Source organism: Barbus barbus (genome assembly GCF_936440315.1).
Source record: "Barbus barbus genome assembly, chromosome: 29".
In the NCBI taxonomy this organism is placed as follows: Eukaryota; Metazoa; Chordata; class Actinopteri; order Cypriniformes; family Cyprinidae; genus Barbus; species Barbus barbus.
This window is the reverse complement of record NC_136757.1, coordinates 24,630,824-24,655,898: the sequence shown is the minus strand read 5'-3', so window position 1 is coordinate 24,655,898 and position 25,075 is coordinate 24,630,824. Positions and strand designations below refer to the sequence as shown.

Below are 25,075 nucleotides of genomic sequence, written 5' to 3'. Positions count from 1 at the left end.
AAGCAAGCACAGAAGACACATCATTTATCATTCAATGTCTCTTTTTCCAGATATACAGTTTCTAAGCTATAATTAACAACTGCTGATATTACTGCAAGTACAAGAACAGAAACAAGAAAAAAAAAAAAATAAATAAAAAAAAAATAAATTTAAATGACAGATTAAAAAAAATGCAAATGCTGACCTGCCCCTGCTGCCCGTGCTTGACGTGCTGGAAGGACGAGCTGGAGTGTGAGAATTAGATAAACCTAGAGAAGAGACATGGAGAGAGTGTTAAAAGAATCAAATCTTTAGAAAATTAACAAGTTAGCAGACATTGTTAAAGCTGAGGGCAAAAACCAAACTGACAAGCCTAAGTTTTAATAATGCATATTTTTGTCAATTTCCAACAGATACAAAATGCAAAATTAATCAGAATTTTGTAAAATTGCTAAATTATCAACTTAATATATGCCGATTTTATAGCTGACATGGGATGTCAATTAAGTGTCATAAGAAATTGCATTTAATAAACTTAAGTGTTCACCTTGAATTAGGGCTGGGCGATATGGCCAAAACAATTATCACAATTTTTTTCATATCAGTCGATATCGATAATTATCACGATAAACGTCAAATCTTTATTTCTTTCAAGTTTAAAGCCAGAATTTTGCTCCATTTGCTAGTTTTCCTTAAAATAAATATCTAAATGGAAAAATGTATTTCTTAGTTTCTGCATGTTCTAATGAGTGATATTGTTTCAAATCAAGAAACAGGTTTGGGTTGCCTGTTAATATTATTAATAATAATAATCACTTTTTTTAGGATGCAGAGGTAAATTTGTGTTCATTTTTAAAATGAGTAACATCTGTAAAAATTGTACCAACCTCAGTTTTATATGGTTAAATTTATTCTGACCAAAGTTTTTTTTTTTTTTTTTAAGCATATGGTGTCCCATAGTAGCATACATTTAAATCATGATAAACACAATTAAAACTAGAGATCGACCGATATATCGATTTACCGATATTTTTCCCGATATTTAAGCATTTTTCCATAATCGAATATCGGTTTTGTAATATCGGATTCCCCGATAAACACCGCCATCTTGTGGACGTTTTCAGAATTGCGCGCAGGATCGCAATTGCAGCGCATCTGAGGGGAGACGAGACAGCAACGGCTTGCAGGTACTTGATTTGCTGTAGTTAGTAAACTATTTAATATTACAGGCATTAATGCACAAATTAGATGTATTACATAAATGCCTGATATATAGTTTAAATGCAACTTGGCTCTAAGAAATATGATAAATAAGATACTCTGTCAAGCCCTGTCCCTATAAAGATAGGCTATAACTTTGCCTGAAATAACACAGCCATGAATTAGCACATGGTGGAAATAAAAGCGCTGAATTTAATTCTCTCTGTGGTCTATTAGTCTCGTGAAGTCGGAGTCACAGATAATCCGTCAAGTCCTCTCCCAATAAAGACGTAACTTTGCATGAATTAAATAATACAGCCATGAATGATTGCATGTTGGAAATAAAAGCGCTGAATGTAATTCTCTCTCTGTTGTCTATATGCTCATCATTAGTCTCGTGAAGCCGCTTTCATATTGCAGTTCACTCAGCGGTTGATGCTCAAGAAATGCTCAGCACGGCCACCGCATGTAACTTTTAACAAGATTCACTTTTTTGAAGCACCCTAAATTGTATTAACACTTACTATATAACCATTATTTTGTTTATAAACATCTAAATTAATACAACTCTATGGAAATTAATTATTTATTATCTCCGCGATCGATCGCAGTTTGAGTAGCCTATAGTTCTGTGTAAAGGCATATAAACCGCTCTGTCAGCAGCATAATTTAGAGCATGCCAGTTGAGAAATGCAATAAAATACAATGCTTGTTATATTCCAATATTCCAGAGAATATTATTCCGTGAATTAACATTATCCAGTGAATTATTCTTCACTCTTTATCCTATTAAACAGCTTATAAACCTACTAAAACTGTAGTTAAAAATGAAGTTGATATGACTCCTTTCCTTTATTTTCTCCATTTGAAAACATTAGACTTTCTATGTTAATTTTGCTTACTGCTAATATTAGTGGTGCTGCTAAAGCTTTTTATAAATAAAATGTTTTTTATTGTTGTAATACGAAGATTAAATTGAACATGACAGGGCTCTAGACTGCGACCAAAATGGTAATTGTTTGCGAGTTAAAATTTGACGTGGTCGCATTTGTACGAGTGCCAGGTCTGCGCTGCTCCAAAGCGTCTGCTTCATACAGCGCGCGCTGCCAGCCGCAGCACATTATAGCAGGAGTCAGATTTCACTGATCACGTGAAGAGAGGTGCATTCAGCGCGAGCGCTTAGTGGGTAGAGCCTGGTTCATACTCGCTGCGTCAGCACGAGCGTGAAGGTGCGCGTCGCGGATGGAGCGCAACGGATGGATTTGTTTTCAAACTAAAGTAAAAGACCGCTTCTTAAACCAGAGAAGGTGAACGTGGTGGTATTCTTGTAGAAAAAACTCCTGTCAGCTACAGCCAGTTTAGTTTTACTTTTCTTTTTGTTTTCGTTTTGAGAAGCTTGTTATCTTTGCTGTTTACCTCAGGTTATGCTATGGAGGCTTTCCTTAATTAAAAAAAAATATATATATTAATATTTATTTGCTTCCTCAGAGTTTGCTAAACATTCTGTAATATACGGTATATAGTACAGCATGTGGTGTGTCCTATGCCATGCCTCGTCTTATTCGTTTTTGTTAGTAAATGTTATGTAAGAGTTTGTCATTGTCAACGTACTGTTTTATTGTTGTTGCACTTTTTAATTAAGAATAACAATGAATCCATCTTTTGTTTTAGTCTTAAAAAGTTAAAGGTGTATAGATATAAGCAAAACAGACAATGATCTTTTCTTGTAAAATGTGACACCAAGATCGCAAATTTGAAAGTAAAAAGCGCACGAAAAAAGGAATTCCTGTTCACAAAATTTAAATCACAAATAATACAGATGAAAAAGAACGAGTTGAATGTTGAAAACGTTCGTTACCATATAACTATAAACTATGATAAAAGTTCATCAGCATGCATTGATTAATCAAATGTTGTAGCAAAAACAAAAAACAAATTGCAACCAAATTATGTGCTCGTGCGCAAAAGTGAGATCAGTGGGAAGAATGAGTCTAGAGCCCTGCATGAAAGACTGCTAATTCTCAAAACATTTTTTGTTAAGATGACTGAAAGGAGGAAAAACCAAAGTGAAGTATGGACTTACTTCACGCAGTCATTTATTTACTTTATAACAGTAAATAAATATCGGTTCTGCATATCGGTTATCGGGCACATAGACATGCAAATAATTGGTATCTGTATCGGTTATAAAAAATCAATATCGGTCGATCACTAATTAAAACCACACATTTAGCACCTCAATACCATGGTAAAAAATATAACTATATGGTTTTTAGGTAGCCTACTTGTCTGAAAAACATTCTGTATAAATGCACACATGCTATAGCTTAATCACAAATACATACTCTATAATTATATACAATTAATTACCCCTGTGATCCGAGCGGATAAACGGTCCGTGTGGCGCGATTCAAATGAGGTGCGCTGTTTTGTTCCGCTTTTGGCGCATAAACATTATTTCGAACATATATCGAACTCTTCATATCGTTTTAATCGAGGAAAATTATATCGCAATAATTATCGTTATCGCATTATCGCCCAGCCCTACCTTGAATCATATAAATCATTTACAAATGTTTGATTTAATTTAAGGCTTTGTAAAAAAAAAAAAAAAAAAAAAAATGCAATGGGTAGAGTGATATGAAAAATATTTTAAATATATATATAAAAAAAAAAAAGTTTAAAACAATGGCATTAATATTATTATTTATCATAATTTATTATATATGTTTTATTTATATTAAGCATTAATATTATTTATATAACAGTATTTTTTGATATTTTAAATATGCTTTTGCTTTTATATTTCCCGTTTTCATTTTATTTTAAGTAAATTTGTTGTGCTCGCCTCATTTTTATTTTTTTTATCTTTTATTAGCAGTTTTAGTATTTTTAGCACTTAAACTTATCTCAGATAGCTGCCATGGCAACATTTCTAATTTTTGCTTAAAATTTTAATGTTTTTCATCCATTAATTGTTTCAATTACTGAAAATAGTTTTAGTTATCGCAACACTGGTGCACAGCAATGCATGTATATGCTAGCTGGAGTTGTTGGCGAGATTGGCACACAGGGCTGTGTGGTGAAGTAGCATATGGCATTAATAATGCTCGTGGGCCTAATGCAGCCTGAGACCCAAGGGTTGGTGCATATGGTTGGATGGGAGATTTTGCCATACGGAACCAGAGGCACTGAGACAGGCAACTAGCGCAGCCTTGGCCCCTGGGTTGGTTGGATAGGAGTTTATGCCATATAGTACCGAGAGCAAGACGAGTATGGAATCTATTAAGCATATATAAATATTATACATACCAAATTCTGATGTGCATGAATATTTCATGACATTATTTAAATAAATGCTAATTTATACGAACATTTGATATCCACACAATTCATGTTAAAAATTCACCCAGGAAGTACCTGAGGATCCTGGGGAATGTGTAGAAGGTCCCGGTGAGGGATTGGTAGGATTGCCAAAAGCAGGATATGAACTAGCAGAAATATATCGACTGAGAATGTTATCCAGCATGCTCGAACCGGCATCTTCAAGCTGAAAATTACAAAAACAAAATTAGTTTTTGCAACATAAGCTCTAAATCAATTCAGCTTTGTTTAATTTTGATTCGGGTAAGGAAGCGTCTGTTATATAAATAAACAATAATAGCAGATCCAAACATAGGGATTGTCTTTGTCTCGTTGCCTTAGGTGCCTTAAACCTAATTATGTTTAAAACCTTTATTGCATTTAGGCCCAAAAGTTATTACATTAAATGCTTTATTACATTTAAGCCCAAATGTTATTACATTTAGGTCCTTTATTACATTTCCACCTGATTATTAGATTTGTATCCTCATGATCGCGCTTTCTGGGGTTTGAACTTACAACCTTTGGGTTACCAGGCCAGATCTGTAACCACTAAATCATTCCACAACATCCAATCATCTGACAATCAGTCTAAGGAAATGCAATAGTAAGTTACCTGAATGGGAGGGATGTCGGGCAGGCAGGGCAGGTTTTCGGGGTTGGTGACTGATGGTATGAGCTCTATGGGGGCGACAACAGGACTAGTGGGGCCACGGTGAATGTGGGCATTGGCCATACTGGCACTGGTGGGACTGGTGGGGTTGGCAGCACTAATGTTGTGTAGCGATGCCACAGGGAAGGGCCCAGCATGCCCAGGATTGGAGTGCTATGAGGGGAAAAAGGGAAAGGTGTTGGAAAACGCCAAAAATAAATTCATACAGCAGGTACATTGACTTTTTTCTGAATGTGGAATGTGTTGTTGTTTATATTAGTCCTGTGTAAAAGGCAAGACAATTTACTATTTTTTTTCTCAAACAAAAATAAAGAAAACAACAGCTGAAAACCCTAAGCCTCTATATTAAAGACATTGAATGTCTTTATACATATAATTACATTATGAATAAGAATGTGTAAGCAGCACTAAGAAATTACTCACTACTTACTCAAATAATGACACAGTGTGTGTTAAAACCGTCTGTTTAAAGTATTAAACAACATACATTTTTATTTACAGGTTTAATAAATAATCTGAAATGTTTATTTTTATTAATTATATTAATAGGTATTTATATGAATACCTATTTACTTTAACAATACATTTTACATTCATTTAAACAAACAATTTAATTTTAAATAAAACTATTTAAAATATAGAAATATTAATATTAAGAATATATTAAATTAAAACATTTAAATATATTAAAACACATTTTCATATATGAGATTAATATCAGTGTCACGTATAATGATTACATATTTGTTATATAGATTCTACATACAGACAAACTGTCATTTAATATGCAGAAAATATTTTTCAAAAGTAAACACTCTTTCATATTTAAACTGCTCATATTTTTAAGTTTCCAATCCTGGGCTTTATGTCATGTGACCTACAGGAGCCAATGTCACATGCTTTGTTGGTGTCATTAACAGAAATGCTCACTCTCCTTTATCATAATAATTGCTTAATTAAAAAAAAAAAAAAATCATTCATAAATAATGTAATATGATATTTCATGCACAATGTTTCAGATAAAATTAGGGTTGAAACGAGGCAGAAAACTTTTGGAAACTTTCCAGGAGTTTTTGGAAACTTTCTGAAATGTTTGGAAATCTTGGAAGTTTCTTGAAATTTACCGGAACTTTTCCACCGTTAGAGAGACATCTTAAAATGTAGGTTTTTATCATGTGACCTGCTAGAGTCTCTGCACTGACCTGTCTCTGTAATTGAGGCTGCATCATAGGATACGGTTGCCCGTTGAGTCGGGGCTGCGCTGAAGGCATGCGGTTCTGCGCTGATACCATGCGCAGATGGTGAGGTGGATACATGTGTGAGGAGCCATTAACCCCACCCCTCTGGAGGGCCTGCATACTAATGAGCCTTGGTGGCTGAAAAACGAGACAGAGGAAGAAATGACAACCTGGCCCTTAGTATAACAAATCATCCAATCAGGAATAAACACGTTGGATTACTATCATTTCAAAATCAACAAATATTTATAAGAATAAACTAAATTTTGCAGACATTCATTCTGAACAAATTGTATGGTTATTTCTAAATTAAATTAAAATAAATTAAATCTTCCTTGAAGGAAGAAAAAAAAACTTAGAATGAGATCAACAATTTTCATCTGGCAAATATGAAGCTTAACCTGAAAAACCTTAATGGTCATCAACTTTCACAGAAAAACAGAGCTGGTCAACCAGGTTTTCCAGCTTTACAAGCTTTCCTAGTTAAACAGCACATCTATACTGGTCCAGAATAAACCAGACATGTGTGGAAAAACAGGAAAGATCTAATGTCTAAATTACCGGTTGCTGTATACTGGTTATCTGTGGTTGACCTCCTTGTCTGGGATGCTGGGACATCTGTGTGGCGATGCGCATGTGCTGAATTTGTTGCTGATGCTGATGCTGTTGTTGTTGCTGCTGCTGCTGCTGTTGGTGCTGGTGCTGGTGCTTCTGAGCGATTGCAGCCTGCTGCATGTGCTGCAACCTCAGCTGGGCCAGGTTGATCTGTCCTGAGTGCTTACCTGGGTGGTTGTGACTGGGAGAGATCTGCTGATTGACCATCATTTGGGGAGGAGGAGCAGTATGTGGCACTTTTTCAATAACCAGATTGCCTGGACAAAAAAGGAGAGAAGGCATCAATGCCCCTGAAAGCATATAAACACCTGTTCACACCAAGTCTGAATTCACACCGTGCTCTAAAAAAGTTAATCAAAAAAATAAAATACTGTAGTATGATAGTTTGGAAAAAAAGTGTTTAATTTTATCATATCAAATAAAATAAAAGTGATGCAGTATGATATTCCTATACTATTAATAATACGTTTAATTTAAAAAAATACAACAGTATTATATTTCAGACCAAAATGTTTAATTATAATATAATAAAATGCAACACTAAAATCAGCTGTGGTAATTTAAAAAACTAAATTAAAATTAAATACTGTAGTATGATATTTAAAAAACAATGTTTAATAAAATAATGTAGAATTATATTTTAGACACAATGTTTAATTTTAAAATGCATTCATGAAAATTTAAACGGTGCAAAAGGGCTATAAAAGCAAGTTTCAGCTATAAGTTTAGTTAGTGTTGAGTCAATACCAAGGTTAACCACATTCTTGGCCCAGAAGGTGGGGTCGCAGAAGAAGCGGACTGCTCCATTACTTTGAGGTACTGGGTCCACACGGGTCTTCATAATGAAACGCAGCTGGTATGTGATCTACAGTGTTGAGAAAATCCAAGCAAAGCAAATGAGGAAAGACACAAAGGAGAGAAGAGTCTACAATAGCATTGCCATTTAAGCAACTGATGTCAGCAAGGTCCAGATCCTGATTAAACAACATCCTTTAAAATGAAGGAAGTAGTTATGTTTGAAATAGTGTAAGTGGAATCTCCAAAGACAGAACTGTTATTGTTGGGAGGTGTAGTGCCAATACAAATGACACATTTGCAAAAACAGAACCTAAAAGAAAAGTAAACGGGTGTTTTTGTAAAAGAAATAAGGCTGACCAGTCTCTTGCTGTAGAGCAGGGCTGTGCTGCTTCCACTGCTGATGGCCCAGTTGGTGAAGTTGAGCACATGGATGAGCTGCTGGGCCAGGAAGCTGATGTCCCTCTGTTGGCTGAGCAGCTTCATACTCCTCTCTTTGGTCACACTCTTTACACAGTGATGGAGGGAATGATAAGGGAAGAGAAGAATATTATGAATGACTGAAATGAAACAAATTCTGAGCCTAAAAATTATTAACTTTCTAATACCAAACTAGGAAGCATTAACATCAGATGCAGAGAGGCAGGATAATTGTGATCAGTTTCCAGAACAACAAAAACTAGACTTGTGGCTTGTGTACAACAAAACTAGACAAAACACAACTAAATCACCAGTGTTATTTTAATATAATTCTTTTTTTATTAGAGCTGTCAAACTATTAATTGCATCCAAAATAAAGGTTTTGTGGTTTACATAATATATGCGTGTACTGTGTATATTTATTATGCATATGTATATACATACATACATATACACACACACACACATACATATATATATATATATATATATATATATATATATATATATGCATACATGCATGCGCGCACGCACACACACACATGGAAAATAAGCTGTTTATATATTAAATATATCTATATATAATATAAATTAAATGAATATAAATATACACATGTAAATATTTTCAACATATGTACTGTATGTGTTTTATTTCTGTATGTATATGATTTTTGACAGCACTATTTTTTATTAAAGCTTTTATTTTTATATTATGATTTCATTTTAATTTTAGTTTAAGATTTAGCAATTCTGTAATGCACTTTGGCCATTTTTATTATATTTTGTTTTACCTAATTCATTTTAGCATAAATTGTTTTTATCTGGTTTTGCTTTGGTAATTTTATGACTTATTTCAGTTAGTCCCAAATCAAGTTCACACATTTGTTTTTTGTTTTTTAGTTTTTCATATAATATTGATATTTTGTTACAGCTTAATTTTGGTTTAATGAAAATAGTTTCCAACAAGATCACTGGTTTACACTGCAAAGTACAACGAGGTAATATGACACATTCAGATGCAAGTCCTGTTTCCATGTTTTTCACACTTTATACTCCATCCATCAACAAAATGAGAATTTTATTCATTGTAACACCACCTCACTGCATCAAAGCAGTAAAGGAGCCAGTTATCTCACTGTTCTGCTCTACTCTTAAATCAGTGGAAATTTAATGTGGGCAGTTTAGGATATCTGGATTCAGGCAACAATCCTCATAAAATCTGTTCAAAAGCAGTCACAAATGACACGTTTATACCAGGGAAAGGATCTGTCTGTGCTGCCCACTTGTGATTGGATCACCAGAAATGGACATTAACATCAGACATAAATATAGACTCCCGTTGCTTAAAGTTTCACCACACTTGAAGGGCTTCATCAGTTATGAGATGAGAACAGTGAAGACTCCCTGAAGATGTAGCATCAAACACTGTGACATCTGCAGGGCTCGATTCATCACAGACTGGTGTGAATTGGAGTAAATGGTGTCAATTGGGGCTAAATTGGGCTGAACCCTGAAGGACAGTGTTGTAGGCGTTTCACATTTGGCCTCTCTCTCAAACCATCTATCTTCAGTGTCCAAACTCGTCCTTGAACATGTCATTCTTGTCCATCAGATGTCGATACATTGTTGTATCATACCCAGAGGGGTTCATACTTCTGTCATCCATCATCCATTTCTAAACTCAAGTAATTTTGTTCATACCCTAGCAGTTTTGCTCCAATTCACACCATCAGTAAAAGAGCAATTCGCAAGATCTATAGCATGTGATACGATTCACACAAGGTGGTTGCTAGAAAAACACAATGACTTTGTTTGCACTAGGTATTAACATGCATCCCAGGTGATCAAATCACATATGGTCTGCTGAGACAAATCACTGTTTACATCTATAATTACCATGTAGCTCCAATGCATCACCTGCAACCACTCAGGATCAGATTTCATCTCTTAATACATGCATCATTTACTGCACCACGTGTGTTACCGCATGTTAAATATGCATAAACCACAAACATGACATCTTGAAAGCTTATTTTTGTGACAGATTCAACAACTAAACTTTGAATACACTTGCATCACATGATCTACATTTATTAATTTAGCAGACGGTTTCATCTAAATTGAATTATCTGTGCCTCTGCATAAAGGGCTTTTCAATTTTCCTCTTTTAAATACACAGTTGTTTTCTTTAAAGTTGTAAAGCGTCCCCTGTTTAAAACCCTCGTTTTGTTGAAAAGGTTGATTGAATGGTCTGCAAGCGTTTTGCATACACGTTAATCCCTCTATCAGTAAGTGCATTTCCATTACAGATTTGCGCAAAACTATTTTATAAATGTCAATAAAAAAAACATTGCGAAACGACAGCGTTTCCATTAACCGATGTTATGAGACTAAAACGTTATTTTTTCCTCTTGAGTCATGACAACTGATGTTGGTATATATCGCAGCCACCACACTGGCCCTTATTTGTAATCGAAGGAGACGTAGATGTGTATCTTTAGCAAAGCAGCATGGAAAGCTGCTTCTGGGGCGCTTCTGAAATGTGCCACGGCATGGCTGTATAAACACAAGCACTTTGAGTGTCCACGATCAGCTCTGTCAGCTGTGTCGGAGCCGTAATGCGCTACAGATGTATGCTGTGTAAATAAGGGGTTATTCAAGCATTAATAGCAAGAAAAGCCCCTTATACTTGTGAGTGGCCATGTATGAGGTGTGTCTTGGAGGTTATAGTACACTGAAGAATGATCATGTGACTTTTACGTACACCAAGTAAGCTGTAAGTCTGTAAGTGCTTAAAAAAATGCTTCCATTGCAGCTTTGCGAAATATTCCTTTTTTGAATTGCCTAAAAAAACACCTCATGTAAGCTTTTTTGCAAAATATATATGGGAGCTTTTGCGTTTCGATTTTGTTTGCAATTCGAAATTTAAATTTGCGCAATTTGAAAGGTAATGAATACACAGGATTAGTCTGCAGCATAATCAGCCACCATATTTTCTCAGTTATTTATGTCATGTCTTAGCTGTCCATGCAAACTTCTTTTAACTAGAATTTCAGACTTGTTGCCTTCGGAAATCAAGTATTTTTTGATGCCTGTATTCTTACCTCCAACTGCTGCAGTAGAGATTTGCCTTTCTTGTTGATTTCATTGATGAGAGTAAAGACTGCTATTTTTATCTCATGTTCAACCTTCTTATGCGTCTCAGAAACTTCTTTAATTCTAAAGCGGAAAAAGGGGGACAAAACACCACATTTTTTACATTAATTACTCATTTTAAAAAAATGCATAAAACACAATCATTCAATCATGTCCAAGCACTTTTCTTTAATAGAAAAAACAAGATCTATAAATTCATCAGATAAAACTGATGGTAAATATGCAACAGAAGTCCTACCTGTTTTGCACCTGAGATGCAGAAAACTCCACAAAGTTTCTTTTCTCTTGCAACTTAGTCATGAAGCCCTCAATGACACCCTTCTGGTTTTGAAAGGCTTCTTCTAGAAACTGGTACCTACAAAAAAAAAAAAAAGAGGTGGTTGTGTTGAAGATTTTCTTATATGGTGTGTTTATTCAGAATATTCTGGAGCTATAAACTGTTGTCTGTAAGACTGAAATTATATTTTATTTCTGGATGATCTATTCCTTTAATGCCATGCTTTTATTTTAGGTCTCTCTTCATTTAATTTTCTTACTCAAAAATGCTTTCATACAGTGCCAGATGATTTAATACAGATGAAGATGATCATTATGAAGCTGATGGTGTGTGGTTACTGTAAACACCGTGGTCCAGCTGACCTGTGTTCTTTGTGTTCAAGTAGCTGGCAGTCTCTGCAGGTTAGAGTGTCACATGTCTCGCAGAAGAGCTTGAGGGCCTCTTGTTTGTGTACCGGACAGAAGACCGGTCTCTGGCCTGACGTCCCAACCGATTCTGCAACACAGAACCACCCAAGTCAAATTCATATTTTCCTGCTTATTTCTCCCCCCTACACTCTAGTCTCCCAGTCTATGACCGTCATATGTTCTCATATGCTAAACTGAATCAAAATGAGGGAAACTAAGTGGGTTAGCTTTAATGAAAACAGTACAGGCTGAGCAAGCAACTCACTCAAAACTCTGCCTGTTTCCATAGCAACTGTACTACGATTCAGTCTGCTAAATGTGCAAAACAGATATTCCATAGCATTGCTGAAAAATCCAAACGACAAGACCACTAAACCAAAGCTGAATGTTTGAGCGCAACGAGAACAATCATATCACAATTGCCTAGCAAATATAAGCAACTGAACATGGAAATGAATTAGCTCATAGCACATACCAGAAGACACGTCCTCTTTTTTGCGTATTTTATGGTCCTTAGTGAATTTGACCCGTTGATGTGCTTCAATGCAGGTTTTACAGAGCCACTCCCCACATTCAACACAGAATCCAATGGCACTGGCATTATCTTCACAGCTGGTGCAAACCTGTTACAGAGCAAACAAATAACGACATCTCTTAAAATAATGACCAGAGGACTGATTTATTGACTTAAAACTCAAAAACTGATGAACGATAGCATGCAAGCTAATAAAGCAAAGTTTAAGCTAGGGGTGTGAATACCAATTGATTCTTTGGTTTTCAATTTGATTTAAAAGCAATTTTAGTTCAATTTAAAAAAATGACTTTCTAAAATACATTTATGGTATACTTGCTTTAATTGCAATTTTATATACATTTTTGACTAACGCAACATTTTTATTTTTATTTTTTAACAGATGCAGTTGTTACACTCCACTAAAATCAGTATCACAGGGCTGATGCTGACCTGTGTAGAGTTCTCCACTGATGTGCTTGTGGCCTCTGAAGTGTCCTTGACAAAGTAATTGTCCACCATGTCAATCTGTTTGTACTCCTGATGGCACACCATGCAACGCATAACGTTCACTGCACAAAAACATGAAAAAGGAACAAAGAAAAACAACAGAGTTACAAAAGTCTGGAAACAAACAGAAGAGTGCTTCACCCTTGTATACTTTATAGGAAAGTCATGCAACTATTTTTAAACAGTCCTCGTTTGAATCCCTAGACAAAAACTGATATTACAGGAAAACAAAGAAAGATGAAAAAAAAGAAAAGAAAATTAAATTAAATTAAAAACAAGGCTTGATTCATAATATAAAAGTGTAAATAGTGTTGGTCCAGGAGTACATTTTTCAGGTTCTATTCCCAATATAATTTTTATTTTGTGGGTTGTCTGAATGACTAGTTGACTTTTCGGTGTTCAGGAGGTCCTGGTTTCACATTCACCTGACCCCAGGTCAGATATGTTTATTTAAGACACATTCTGGCATTTGGAAACAACTAAACAGTGCAACAGAATGAAACAACTTGGACGAGTAGCTGACCATCATGACATCTCTAATTGCTACGAAAAAGCTTTTACAACTAGAAAAAAAAAATCATGAAAATGAACAACAACAAAAGAAAATGGTGAACAGCAATGTGATTGGACTGACAAATCAACAAGTAAACTGGTGACTTCTATCTGGCAGTGTATAAAATTTTTTTATGCAACCTAAGATTAGAAGATACTAATTAATAGGCTTCAAGGGGTTTTTCTCTAATGAATACACACACACACGCATAAATCTTCCAATAGGGAACGTTGAATTTTATTTACTTCGAGTGCGTAAGACATACACAGTAATGCCGACTTATGCATTTAAAATCCAAAAAGGGATTTTAATTAATCAATAATTCATGAAATGTTATTACCCGTTATTGCCATCCCCTGCAATAACAGAGTCAGCTCTGTGTGCGTCTTGCAGCAGCATTTCACCACAAATAATGATCTATTCATAAAACTAATTTAATTCTATCCTAATTTAATTTGAAAACATATTGAGAGATTGGACATGCCCCAACCCCATCCATTACATGCAACACCCCCCACCTCTTTTCCCTGACAGCCCATCAATCCCCCCACAAAGCTACAGCTAGAACCAGTCCAAACCGGTTTGAGCCAGTTTGCACTGGCTCATACTGCTTTCAGCCGGTTTCCCTAAGCACCCAGCTGCAAAACCCCCGCTGATGATTGGCTGGTGAGAGCAGCTGGAGACACACTGCACTGAAACACAGTGCAACTCACAGCTGAGTTACTCTGTACTGATATTAACTGGAGGCAGCGATGCATTGCCTGAGGCACATCTATTCATATGCAGAGCCCAGGAATGCAATCAAAATGCCTTACTATTCAAGAGTTATGAACCACTCTTTTTAATATTATGATACACTTAAATTATGTTTGAGATCAAAATGTTAAATTAAGTTTATAACACAACTGATTTGTTAAAACTCAATCTAGCAAAATATACAATATTCATGTAACAAACTAGAGCACATTATGGAAATTTTGGCTAGTTGTAAGCTGTTAAATTTCATAAACGGTGTTTTTTGACAAAAATGGGTTGCTGGTGTTTACATTTCTTTAGAAGGATTTATTTGCTCTGGACACCAAGGAAAGTCTCCACGAACTATCTAAAAGCAAAGCAGACGGCTACAGTCAAGCTGAGAATAACAGTTTGACAACTGTAGTTGGACAACATGCTTGAGTACAACAAAGTGCTTGTTGAGATTCTACAAGCAGCAAAGTGTGTGTCTCAGCGTTTTCTCAGTCAGTTACTGTGATGAGTCACGCTGGTAAACTCTGAGTTACCTCCTCCTGAACTTTAATTAAACGTCTACGACAAGCCCACAACAAACCTGGCAAGTGAAGGAACCCTTCAATTACTGATCCAAATAAATGACGAGTAAACTACCAAATAATATAGCACAAGTTTAGGGCATAATTTATACTCCAAAAAAAAAAAAGGAAATATTGAAAAATACTAAAAAAAAAAAAAAAAAAAAAAAAAAAAAAAATATACAACAGAATGACGACTGTTTGTAAACATTTTTTTTTTTTTGAAACTCTTAAGCTTCAGAAAATGTTGATCATCCACTTTAGACCGTCAAATTAAATAGGAGTTATTTTATTTTTCATATTTTTATCTTATCAAAGTTTCAGAAATTAACAGTTTAAGACATAAAAAAAATAATTTATACAATTAAAAAGTAGGGATGCACCGAAATGAAAATTATTGGCCGAAACCGAAAACCAAAAAAGAGGAAACCAAGGCCGAAAACAGAAAACCGAAAGAAATTATGCCAATTATTAATACCATTGCATTTATGGCTATGACTGTGTACTAACTTTACTAAAATCAAGGCATTGCAATTGCATAAATTAATATTAAAGTTTCAAAGAATAAATCAATTACAAATTATGCAAATATTTATTTAGCACATTGCAACAATGCACAGTATAAAATAACATTAACTAAAATGTTTAACTTGACCCCACTCATGTGTACTTTAAATAATAATGTACAGGCCTACTGAAAAGTTGTAAAATTAAATGTTCTCGCATAAAAACAAAGTGCATTTAGGTCAAGTGCATTTTAAATTTTTCTCTGTAGGACTACTACAAGAAAGTGCATTCAGAACAAGTGCAACTGCTTAAAGAATAAAGATACAACAATATTTTCTCTGTAGGCCTTCAACATAATAGTGTATCAAAACAAAGACTGCCATAGCCCATATGTTAACTGTAGAACTTTAACAACAACAAATGCACCAAGAATTGCAGATGTGCAAAGTGGATAATAAATATTTAAACACTAGACAAGCCCATTCTACTTCTTGAGGTAAAGTGGCAGGTTTTTCTTGATGAAGAGTAGCTTCTCTGCTTTATCACAGTGAAGTCTGTTCCTCTTCTCATCGAGAACATGAGCTGCTGCACTGAACAGTCTCTCGCTGTCAGTGCTTGTGCACGGAGCAGACAAGTACTTGCATGCCATCTTTGCCAGGTCAGGAAAGTGGCCGTGATTATTTCTCCAGTAGGCAAGAGGGTTATCGCTTCTGGGGATGGGGACTTCAGACAGATAACCATCTAGCCGTCGAGCGGTTGAGCTTGTCATCTGCCTGACATTTGAGAAAGATTTGAGAGGGTGTATTTAAATAGGGCCGGTGCATAAATACAAATTTTTATCGAAAATGTTCGGTTGGCCGAATATTCGGCACACCCCTATTAAAAAGCGAAGGTTGCAAAAAACAGAGTAGAATAATCCTGAATAACTCTTTATTCTATCTACTAATTTTCTTTTTGTTTATTAAGAAACAAGATAAACCTTGACCTACTAACACTAGCATTCTATATTCTTTTTCTGTCATATCTCCTTTTCTTTTTAATTACTGTAATAATAACTTGACCCTCTAAACTAGCTCTATCTGTTCTCTCTTTCTATCTACTTATTCTATTTATTAGAAAAAAAAAAAAGCAGGACTGAATGACTGAGCTTGATGAACAATTTACAATAAAAAAAAAAGCCTGATTTTTATTTGCGAATAAAACCACCATTCCTTCCAGAAAGTCAAAGAGAACAAAATCGTCACTTCCTAATAAACTGGGACTAAGTATCACCAAGAAAAATAGGAGAAGCCACTTAACATAATAATTTTCATATATGATGAATTACTTGCGCCTCAGAGTGAGCAGATGAAACAATAAATGCTGTCATTGCTTTCAGAGGTGGATCTCTGCTGTTTGGGAATGCAATGTAAGTCATGTAAGGCAATTCTAAAGAAATACTTTGATGACAGATCATTTCAGAATGACCAGAACAACATTTCAGATGCTGTGCAACGAGATCGGTCCACTGGTTACTCAAGTTATCCCGTCCCATAGTGCAAAGTCACATTACTTTTTTTGATGCCCATGATGGAATTTATTCGGTAAATGTGTTTCTTATCAGACAAAAAGTTTATCCTATTCAGTTATGCGCATTTTTAGGATTTATGTGAATCTTGGCATTTCCATGTGTGATATTCCAAAATGTGCAAAAATAATAAAAAAAGGTAGATGGAAAAATACCCTAGCTATTGCAGGATTTTCGTTTTCGGATACATTAAAGATGGCAAAGACCACTAAATTGGGAATCTTAAAGGTCCCATTATACTTCAAACGAAGTTCGTTTTCATTCTTCGTTTGGGGGCAAAAAGAAGTCCGAAAAGGCTGAGCAACGGAATGCTGTTTTCAAACATTCCAACAACTATGCGCTGCTGGAGGCGGGGTGTAGATTAATGTAAACGTTGTAAAGGATTAGCCCTTATTTTAATTTAGCTTTTAGGGAATCTATTCTTAAGATTCGATATTGATATTTACATGATTAATCGATATTAATCAAAAAGTCCAAATTATACCTTGTTAACGATACCTCATTAACGACTTGTCCAGCAAGCGTTAAAATCAGTACGTTATCTCTTAACAATTAAGTTTTATTCCCATGGCCACGATAATAACACAGAATTGATTAGGTAAATTTTGAGCATAGGTAACGCAATCTTTGGCAAATAGTTTAAGACTTGAAAAATCACACAGCACCAGACAAAGATTCCTTTATATAATCAAAGTTTATTTTACTACTCTACACACTACTAAGCTAAATAACACAAACAGAATACTTAACACACAAACACCCACATTGCAATGAATTGTTTTGATCTGAAGAGAGTTTAAGGTTCTAATGCTCGTTTTCAAGAATGCTCTAACTTCAACCTGAGGGAATCACAAGCAAGGAACTTTACTATCTTTACTCTTAAAACCAGTTTCCAGCAGCATTATGAAGAATTGTTTGATTACTTGCTTTCAGTTCAGTTTGACAGCTGATCGGGTGTTTCCGCGCGGTCTCCGAGGGAACCTCCGACTGATTGGCTGCTGATGTGTCGTCGTCTTACACGTTTCAAGGAATGCCCTTCGGTGGTTGGTTGGCTTCTTTGTGACGTGATGACGCTCAAAGTTTTTCCTTGAGTTCCTTTCGCGTAGCTTCAGACTTTCAAGGTTTTCTTCAGAAGTTTGACTAAGTATTGATAGTTGTTCAATGCTTGGCCAGATGTTAATGGCTGGGAGCGAAGTTTCAAACAGCGCGCAAGCAAGCAAAGAGAGACTAAGCAAAGCTGGGCGTCTGTCTTTAACGGGCTGATTTCAGTCCGCCCCTTTTGCTGTTTGATCCAATCACAATTATTTCTGTAGGGCAGAGCCCCACCCAGCACAGTTTTCCGTGCGTAAATGAAGAATATGTCCTAGCAGATCCCTATAAGTGTTTTAATCATACATTATGAAAATTAAAGAAAAGTCAACTTTCACCCACACCGAATTATTGCTGACGCAACTAGCTTTCATTCAAAATCAAACAACAGGTATTTAGCATACACAAAGTACATACCTTAATTCTATATACTACATGGGTTAATGCATCGATTAACATGCTACCTTCTAAATAATCACACCAAGTATATGAAAGACATAAGATACAGCGTTAGTATGTATTGTCTATTGAGTATATTGCTTTAATAGAAATAGGAATAAAGGAATATCTGTTGGCAGAGAGTCAATAAAAGTTTGGGTGTTCTTTGCACAAGAAAAAAAAAAAACGAAAGGGGGAGCTGTCTGGGGTTCATGAGTGTCCCGTCGGGCATGTATCTGTGAGACTCAACGCCCAGTCTCATCATAAAAACGTCTCTCCTGGTTGATACAATCATTGAATTACATGTTAAGCAGTCAGGAGGTCGTGTCCAGATCCAGAAGTCTTTGTCCTGTTTCTGGTTGAATTATGTTTAAGTGATAAGAAACAACCGTGAAGTCCTGTTTTAACTACATTCCAGATTTTTCCACACATATATCCTTTGTTTTAGGCGTCTCATGAGACGTTAAGGAGAGCAGAGCAGGATGCTTGGGCACGGTGCTGGTCGTTAGTTAATTTTACGGCCACAGATAGTGAAAAGAGCACATTTCTCCGGAATGTGCTGTCCTGTTAATAGGTGTGTGTGTGTTCTTGTTTCGACAAAGTTCTACAACGTGTAAACAGAACAACGATGCAATGAAGGTGTATCTAGGTCTTTTATTAAACTCGATAAATTATTAAGTTTTTATATTTTGTGTGTTGTCATAATTTGATAAAAACAAAGGTTTATTATTGTATGTTCTTTTGGCATTTCATTTATTGTATAGCTTTTAAATTCGCTTATTGACAGAACAACAGCAGCAGCAGCAGCAGTATGGTGTAACATTTATTTGAAACATGTATTTGGTACTTGCTACCTTATATCTTTACTCTTTCGCTTCATTCTTTTCATGGCTTTGGAAAACTTGCATGATGTTTCCCTACGTCGCTTTTTGCTAAATTCCGGGTCGTCGACACCAAGCTTTGTTGCAATTTCTTTCTAAGAATTAAATGCTTTCTCTGAATCTTTAAAGTCTCTCCGCGAGCGATAGTACAGGTGCCACGTTACAAATTACGTTATAGTGAGATAACGCACAGTTTATATTTCTTATGGAGATGGCGTGATCATTTTGAGCTGTTTACAAAGCTCTGCTGCTTTTTTCAATAGCTTTTCTATGTAAATATGGCACTACAGGGCTCGACAGTGCGAGCATTTCACTCGCATTTGCGCCTAAAAATAGATGTGTGCGAACTGGAAAATGTATTTAGGAGCACAAGTGCGAATACAAAACAAAATACAAAACAGCCTAACTTATACAGTAGCCTATAACAAACGTATTAATTTATTCTGTTTATTTATGGAAAAATTGCGATGCAGCCTCATATGATTACTTAAGAACTTTAAAAACGCAACGGTTTAATTTAAATGAGCACAGATGAGAAGAAAAGCGGAGCGAGTTAAAGTGAAGACGCGCTGAATGACGCACATTCGCCACTAGAGGGCGCTGCCGTTACCCCGGTAACCCAGTAAACAAATCAGCTGCGCTACTTTCCTAAAACTGTGTAAATAATGTTTCACACTCACAGTCATTTAGATATTTATATTCGCTTTAGTCTTCACAATAGCCTCAAATAATTCTTAAAGACTTAATGAGCTATTTATTTTCAAACATTTTTTCTAACCTAAAACATGGCCCATCCACTGATCTATAATAGAGAACAGTGGGCCTATCTATATATCAACGACTGATTCGTTATTATTGTTCAGTAACACAAGCTCCATTAGTTAACATGAAAAAAACAATGACTGCATTTATTAATAATGCTATCTTAATTTCAACTTTTAATAATACATTATACAATCAAAAGTTGTCTTAATATAATTCAATGGAGCTAACATTAACTAACATAGTTGTATTTTTTATTAATCAACATTAACAAAGAATATTAACTACTGCAACAATTAGCTATTGCACATTTTTAGTTAATGTTAACCTGCTTTAACTAATGTTAACAAATGGGACCTTACTTATATTGTTCTTTCGTTCATTTGAACAATCTTTTGCACTCAAATCTTGAAACACTTGTTTACTTTATATTTTTATGTATTTTTTATAAAAGTCTTTTAGTAAATTATCTTTAATAAAGTTATTTAACCTGTTAGGAGGACAACACTTTTTTTTCACTTAGAAATTATATATTGTGATTTAAAAACAAAAACATATACCGTGACAAAAGCTTCAATGATTATTGTGAAAATTTTATACCGACACAGTTTAATAGGATTATAACTAATTACATAATTAGCCTATTAAATAGTGTCTGAAGTAAAATTATTTAAGAACCTTGTGTACTTTCTGTATTCTCATAAATTAAATAATTGTGATTGTAAATGTCTCTTTGTATCCCCTTATTAAGCTAAAACACCTAATTTGAAAAATTTGCATTGCGCCCCTAAATTTTTTTAATGCGCTCCTAAATTTTTTGACTTAGGAGCACATGTGCTCCTTGGTGAAAAGGTAAGTGTCAAGCCCTGCACTAGATAGACATCTTTAACCATTGCGCCTGGCAGCTTTTTCAATGTGTCGTGCGCTCGAGACGCAGTCGCTTCTTTTCCATTCCTCTGCTATAATGCGCATCTCGTGTTTATAAGAGCAAACATTTCTTAGTTTGGTTGAGACTGAAAGCGGAGTTCCTCTCATACCATTGGTCGGCAAACTCATGAACTCGAACATGATATCAGCAAGTTTTTTTGTTTTGTTTTTTTAAATGTAGGACTATGTTTTTTAAAAACGGATTAGCCAAACACCACACGCCGGAGATCCGGCACGGTGCCGGAGAGCTTTAAGCCCTGGGATATATTTGTGGCAGCTCAGCTATTCGACACAGTGTATTTATGTTGCTAGTGACTTGGATATGTTGTTCCCCTGCCTGACCTTTGTTGAATGAGAAACGAATCGGGGAAAAGAAAAAAAAAAAATAATAATAATAATAATAATAATATCGCACGTCAAAGAAGGTGGAGCTCTAGAACACACCCACCGATTGCGTAATCGCCACGGACCAATGGTAGCTCAAAGGTGTTTAAGAGCCAAAACGAACTCCCCCAGAAAGTTCGCTTTGGTGAGCCGCTTTGAACTGCCGAAACGAACTCAAAACGAACTTCGTTTCGGCCTGATTTTGTTCAAAATGACGTCATATCAGTTCGTTCTTCGATTTCGTTTGAAGTATATCGGGGCCTCAAGTAAGATAATAGTTTAGGCTATGTCTAATCAATCATGGGATCATCAAAACATGGGATTCATGTCTGTAATGCATTAAAAATGTTATGTGACACCCAGTGTAGCCTATTCAATTAAAGCAAACAAACCTAACAATACAAAAAAATATATTTCTGTACAAATCATTACATTTTTGTATCATACACTGAACCTTGTCCTCAATTTTAATACTTCTGTTCAGTGGAATTAACTTTTCAATCTGATACACTGACAAAATATTCTGCAGTGTAATGAGCACTGATCCGATATGATCATATTGATTCAGTAATAACAGTGAAGAGACCACTTAGTGAAGTGAAGAGATTTAAAGATAAATTAAAGTCTTTGGGCTTATAAACATACATCAGCGATCCCTTATATGGGTGAATAAACAAAAAATTAAAATAGCTTTACATACAGCAGCTAATGCAGAGTTCATCTATTATTAACTACAGTGCACGGTGCTAACTTATTACAAGAAACGCAAGCATAATAAATAATACACTGCACTTAGGAGTCAATAGCAAAGCAAGTGCTTGACTAAAAAGTCAGGCTGATCATTTCATACCTCCACTGCACCAATAATGTCACAGTGACAACGCTCCAACAAACCACGCTAAAACTAAGCCATGCATCACAAATCGACCACCACAGCATTGCCTCTAGCCTCATTTACAAGCAAAAAACGCAGCATTTGTGGATGGCACAGTGTGCATTGTCAAAGAAAACCACTGTGCATGAATGACAACATGAGCTAAGGTCACAGGCCATGACCCCTGCATTTATACACATCCTCATTACCCCAGCATTATCACATCCTCAGTTACCTCGTGCGTTAACCACATTAGGTGGCTCCTATGGCACAAAAATACTGACAGCACCAAATCTAATCATCAGTACACAGACAACGTGTCAAAACATCAGGGCCATATGTCTCATACTAAACCAGCAACTGTCTGAGATCGTCCACTGAGAAAAGATCAGTGGACAATTGCTGCATAAAAAATGCCTATAACTCAGATTGACATCCGTCACATCATTTGACTGACCGTGCATGAGGCTGCAACGTCATTGCATCCTATTTAAATCAAATTAATCAACTTTAGACAAGACTGACTATTTTGAAAGGTTAGTTAATTGGACAATCTTGTAATGGTTGGTTAGTGCAGGGGTTTTCAAACTGCTTGCTGATGTCAAGTCAATTTTATTTGTATACTGCTTTAAACAATGCACAGCGTTTCAAAGCAGCTTTACAGAAAATCAGACATTAACATTTATAACATCGTGCCTTATAGACGCATTCAGCAGATTAGAGCTGGGCGATTATTACAGTTTAGATTTTGTGATGATATAAACAATCGAGCAGTTTAGATTTGCATTAAAGCATATATTGCTTTATGTGAGTGTACTGCATGTGTGTGAATAAAGTTGGATGTACAAATATTTAACTTTATATATACAGCTGTGCAGTAACAGTTTACATTTTGCAACGACAAAAACAAATCACATCCAAGATCTCCAAGAGTATATATTGCTTTATGCAAGCATATATATATATAATTATTGCAACAATATAAATTGTAACAAAGAATTAATTAGTAGTACATTGCATGAAAGAATGTAAAAAATACAACAAGGTTTAACCAAATTAGGCCTAATATATTAAATAAATAATGCAATGAATTAATGAATAGCTAAGGGCACAGTACTATGGTGAGTATGGGGAAAAATTAATAGAAACTAAAAATGTTCCAAATAATATTTTACCACTATTTGCAATAAATAGTATAAATAGCAGAAAATCCTGCCCTTTACCATGGTATAAATTAGGTCTATATGCGTAAAAATATATGGCTGCCTGCCTTTCAAATTTTAGGATAGGGGTCCTTTGCGCATATTTTGGAGTCGAAGGCATCTAAAAGATTGAAAACCCCTGGGTTACAGGATCCATAGGCACACAGAGAATATGCTGCTAGTAATTAAGTAACTTCACATGACTTGCTAATCCGTAGTTAACCAATAAATTCAGACAGCTACCCGTGTACTTAAATATGTGTTAAACACCAAACCCAATCTGGAGATCTCACATGTATGTGACTGACTGCATGTCATCATGTCTAAACTGTTGAGCAATGTTTGTTTTCTGGATAGTTGGGGACAGAACTGGCGAAGCTAACTAACTTCCCTTTTCCTAACTTACCAATACGAGTGTCCTGTCCATGGGGCCCTTGCACCGGGATGGTGATCTTTCGCTCAGGCTGCGGGATGCACTTGAGGCAGAAGGAGTGCAGGCAGGGCAGGAGTTTGGGTTCACAGTCGCGGTTCTGGAGACTCTGTTTACACACAGCGCACGTATCCAGTAGGTTTATCGGGGCGGCAGGGGTTGAAGAGGAGGAGGTTGAGGATGCTGGTGGAGGAGGCGACATCTCGTTAATGAGAGCGGGTGATGCGGCAGCGGCGGTGCTGTCTGCTGAGGAGGAGGAGGATGGCGGCGGTGGCTCGGTGCTCTCAGTATTTGGGGTCCCGTTTGTAGCTCCGCCGCCGTCGCCGCCGCTGCTGGATGTCGTCAGCGCTTGGGGAACGGTCTCTTGAGACTTGAGCTCGTCTGCTCCTCCCTTCGACTCCGAGTCGATTAAAATCACCGCGTCTGGTTCCTTTGAGCCGCCGTCTCCGTTATCTTCTGTTCCCGAAGCCTCTACCTCCATATTTGCGGAGCTCTCCGTACAATCTTGGCCTTTGTTGTCCGCCATCTTTGCTCCTCTTTGAACCGCCTGACGTTCGACGCGCTCAGAAAATCCGAGGGGTGTGACGTCATGCCGCCGCTCTCATGTTCGTCACAGAGAAATACAGACTTTAAAAAATAAATAAAATGACTTATGTTTTTTAAAGTACGTATATTGTAAATTATAAAATAAAAAACATTATAACGCTGTATTTGGCGTTAAATAAATTATTACAATAATATTGTAATAATTCTTACAATAAAGGTCTGCAAATTATCAGACATTTGTTAATCAAAAGCGTCACACAAACCCATTATAATAAATGCTACACTAATCTTCATTCTTATTACTCCAGCTGATGTTTCCCTTTCACTGCTCTTTTGCGAAAGTAAGCTGTTTGTGGGCGACTAATTGCGTCTTAATTGCTTAATTGTGTATGTTAAAGATGCACTTAATAAGTTTCATAATTGAATTGTACTTGAGAAATGTTTACTCGATGATTCACATGGAA

At 35.9% G+C, this 25,075-nt stretch overlaps 1 protein-coding gene across 1 annotated transcript in view; it reads right to left on the bottom strand.

The window, feature by feature from the left end:
* The window catches only part of LOC306848989 (E3 ubiquitin-protein ligase TRIM33-like), a 30,819-nt gene extending 6,195 nt beyond the window's left edge, over positions 1 to 24,624 (bottom strand). The window contains exons 1-13 of the mRNA XM_079383792.1: positions 24,042 to 24,624; positions 13,088 to 13,206; positions 12,599 to 12,746; positions 12,079 to 12,211; positions 11,678 to 11,794; positions 11,388 to 11,502; positions 8,224 to 8,370; positions 7,816 to 7,933; positions 7,015 to 7,325; positions 6,418 to 6,591; positions 5,159 to 5,368; positions 4,600 to 4,729; positions 185 to 248 (exon numbers count right to left, since the gene is read on the bottom strand). Of these exons, the coding sequence (XP_079239918.1) occupies positions 185 to 248; positions 4,600 to 4,729; positions 5,159 to 5,368; positions 6,418 to 6,591; positions 7,015 to 7,325; positions 7,816 to 7,933; positions 8,224 to 8,370; positions 11,388 to 11,502; positions 11,678 to 11,794; positions 12,079 to 12,211; positions 12,599 to 12,746; positions 13,088 to 13,206; positions 24,042 to 24,591 (2,336 nt within the window). The 5' untranslated portion in view covers positions 24,592 to 24,624. The remainder of the gene's footprint in view (positions 1 to 184; positions 249 to 4,599; positions 4,730 to 5,158; positions 5,369 to 6,417; positions 6,592 to 7,014; positions 7,326 to 7,815; positions 7,934 to 8,223; positions 8,371 to 11,387; positions 11,503 to 11,677; positions 11,795 to 12,078; positions 12,212 to 12,598; positions 12,747 to 13,087; positions 13,207 to 24,041) is intronic.
* Between the last annotated feature and the right edge of the window lie 451 nt (positions 24,625 to 25,075).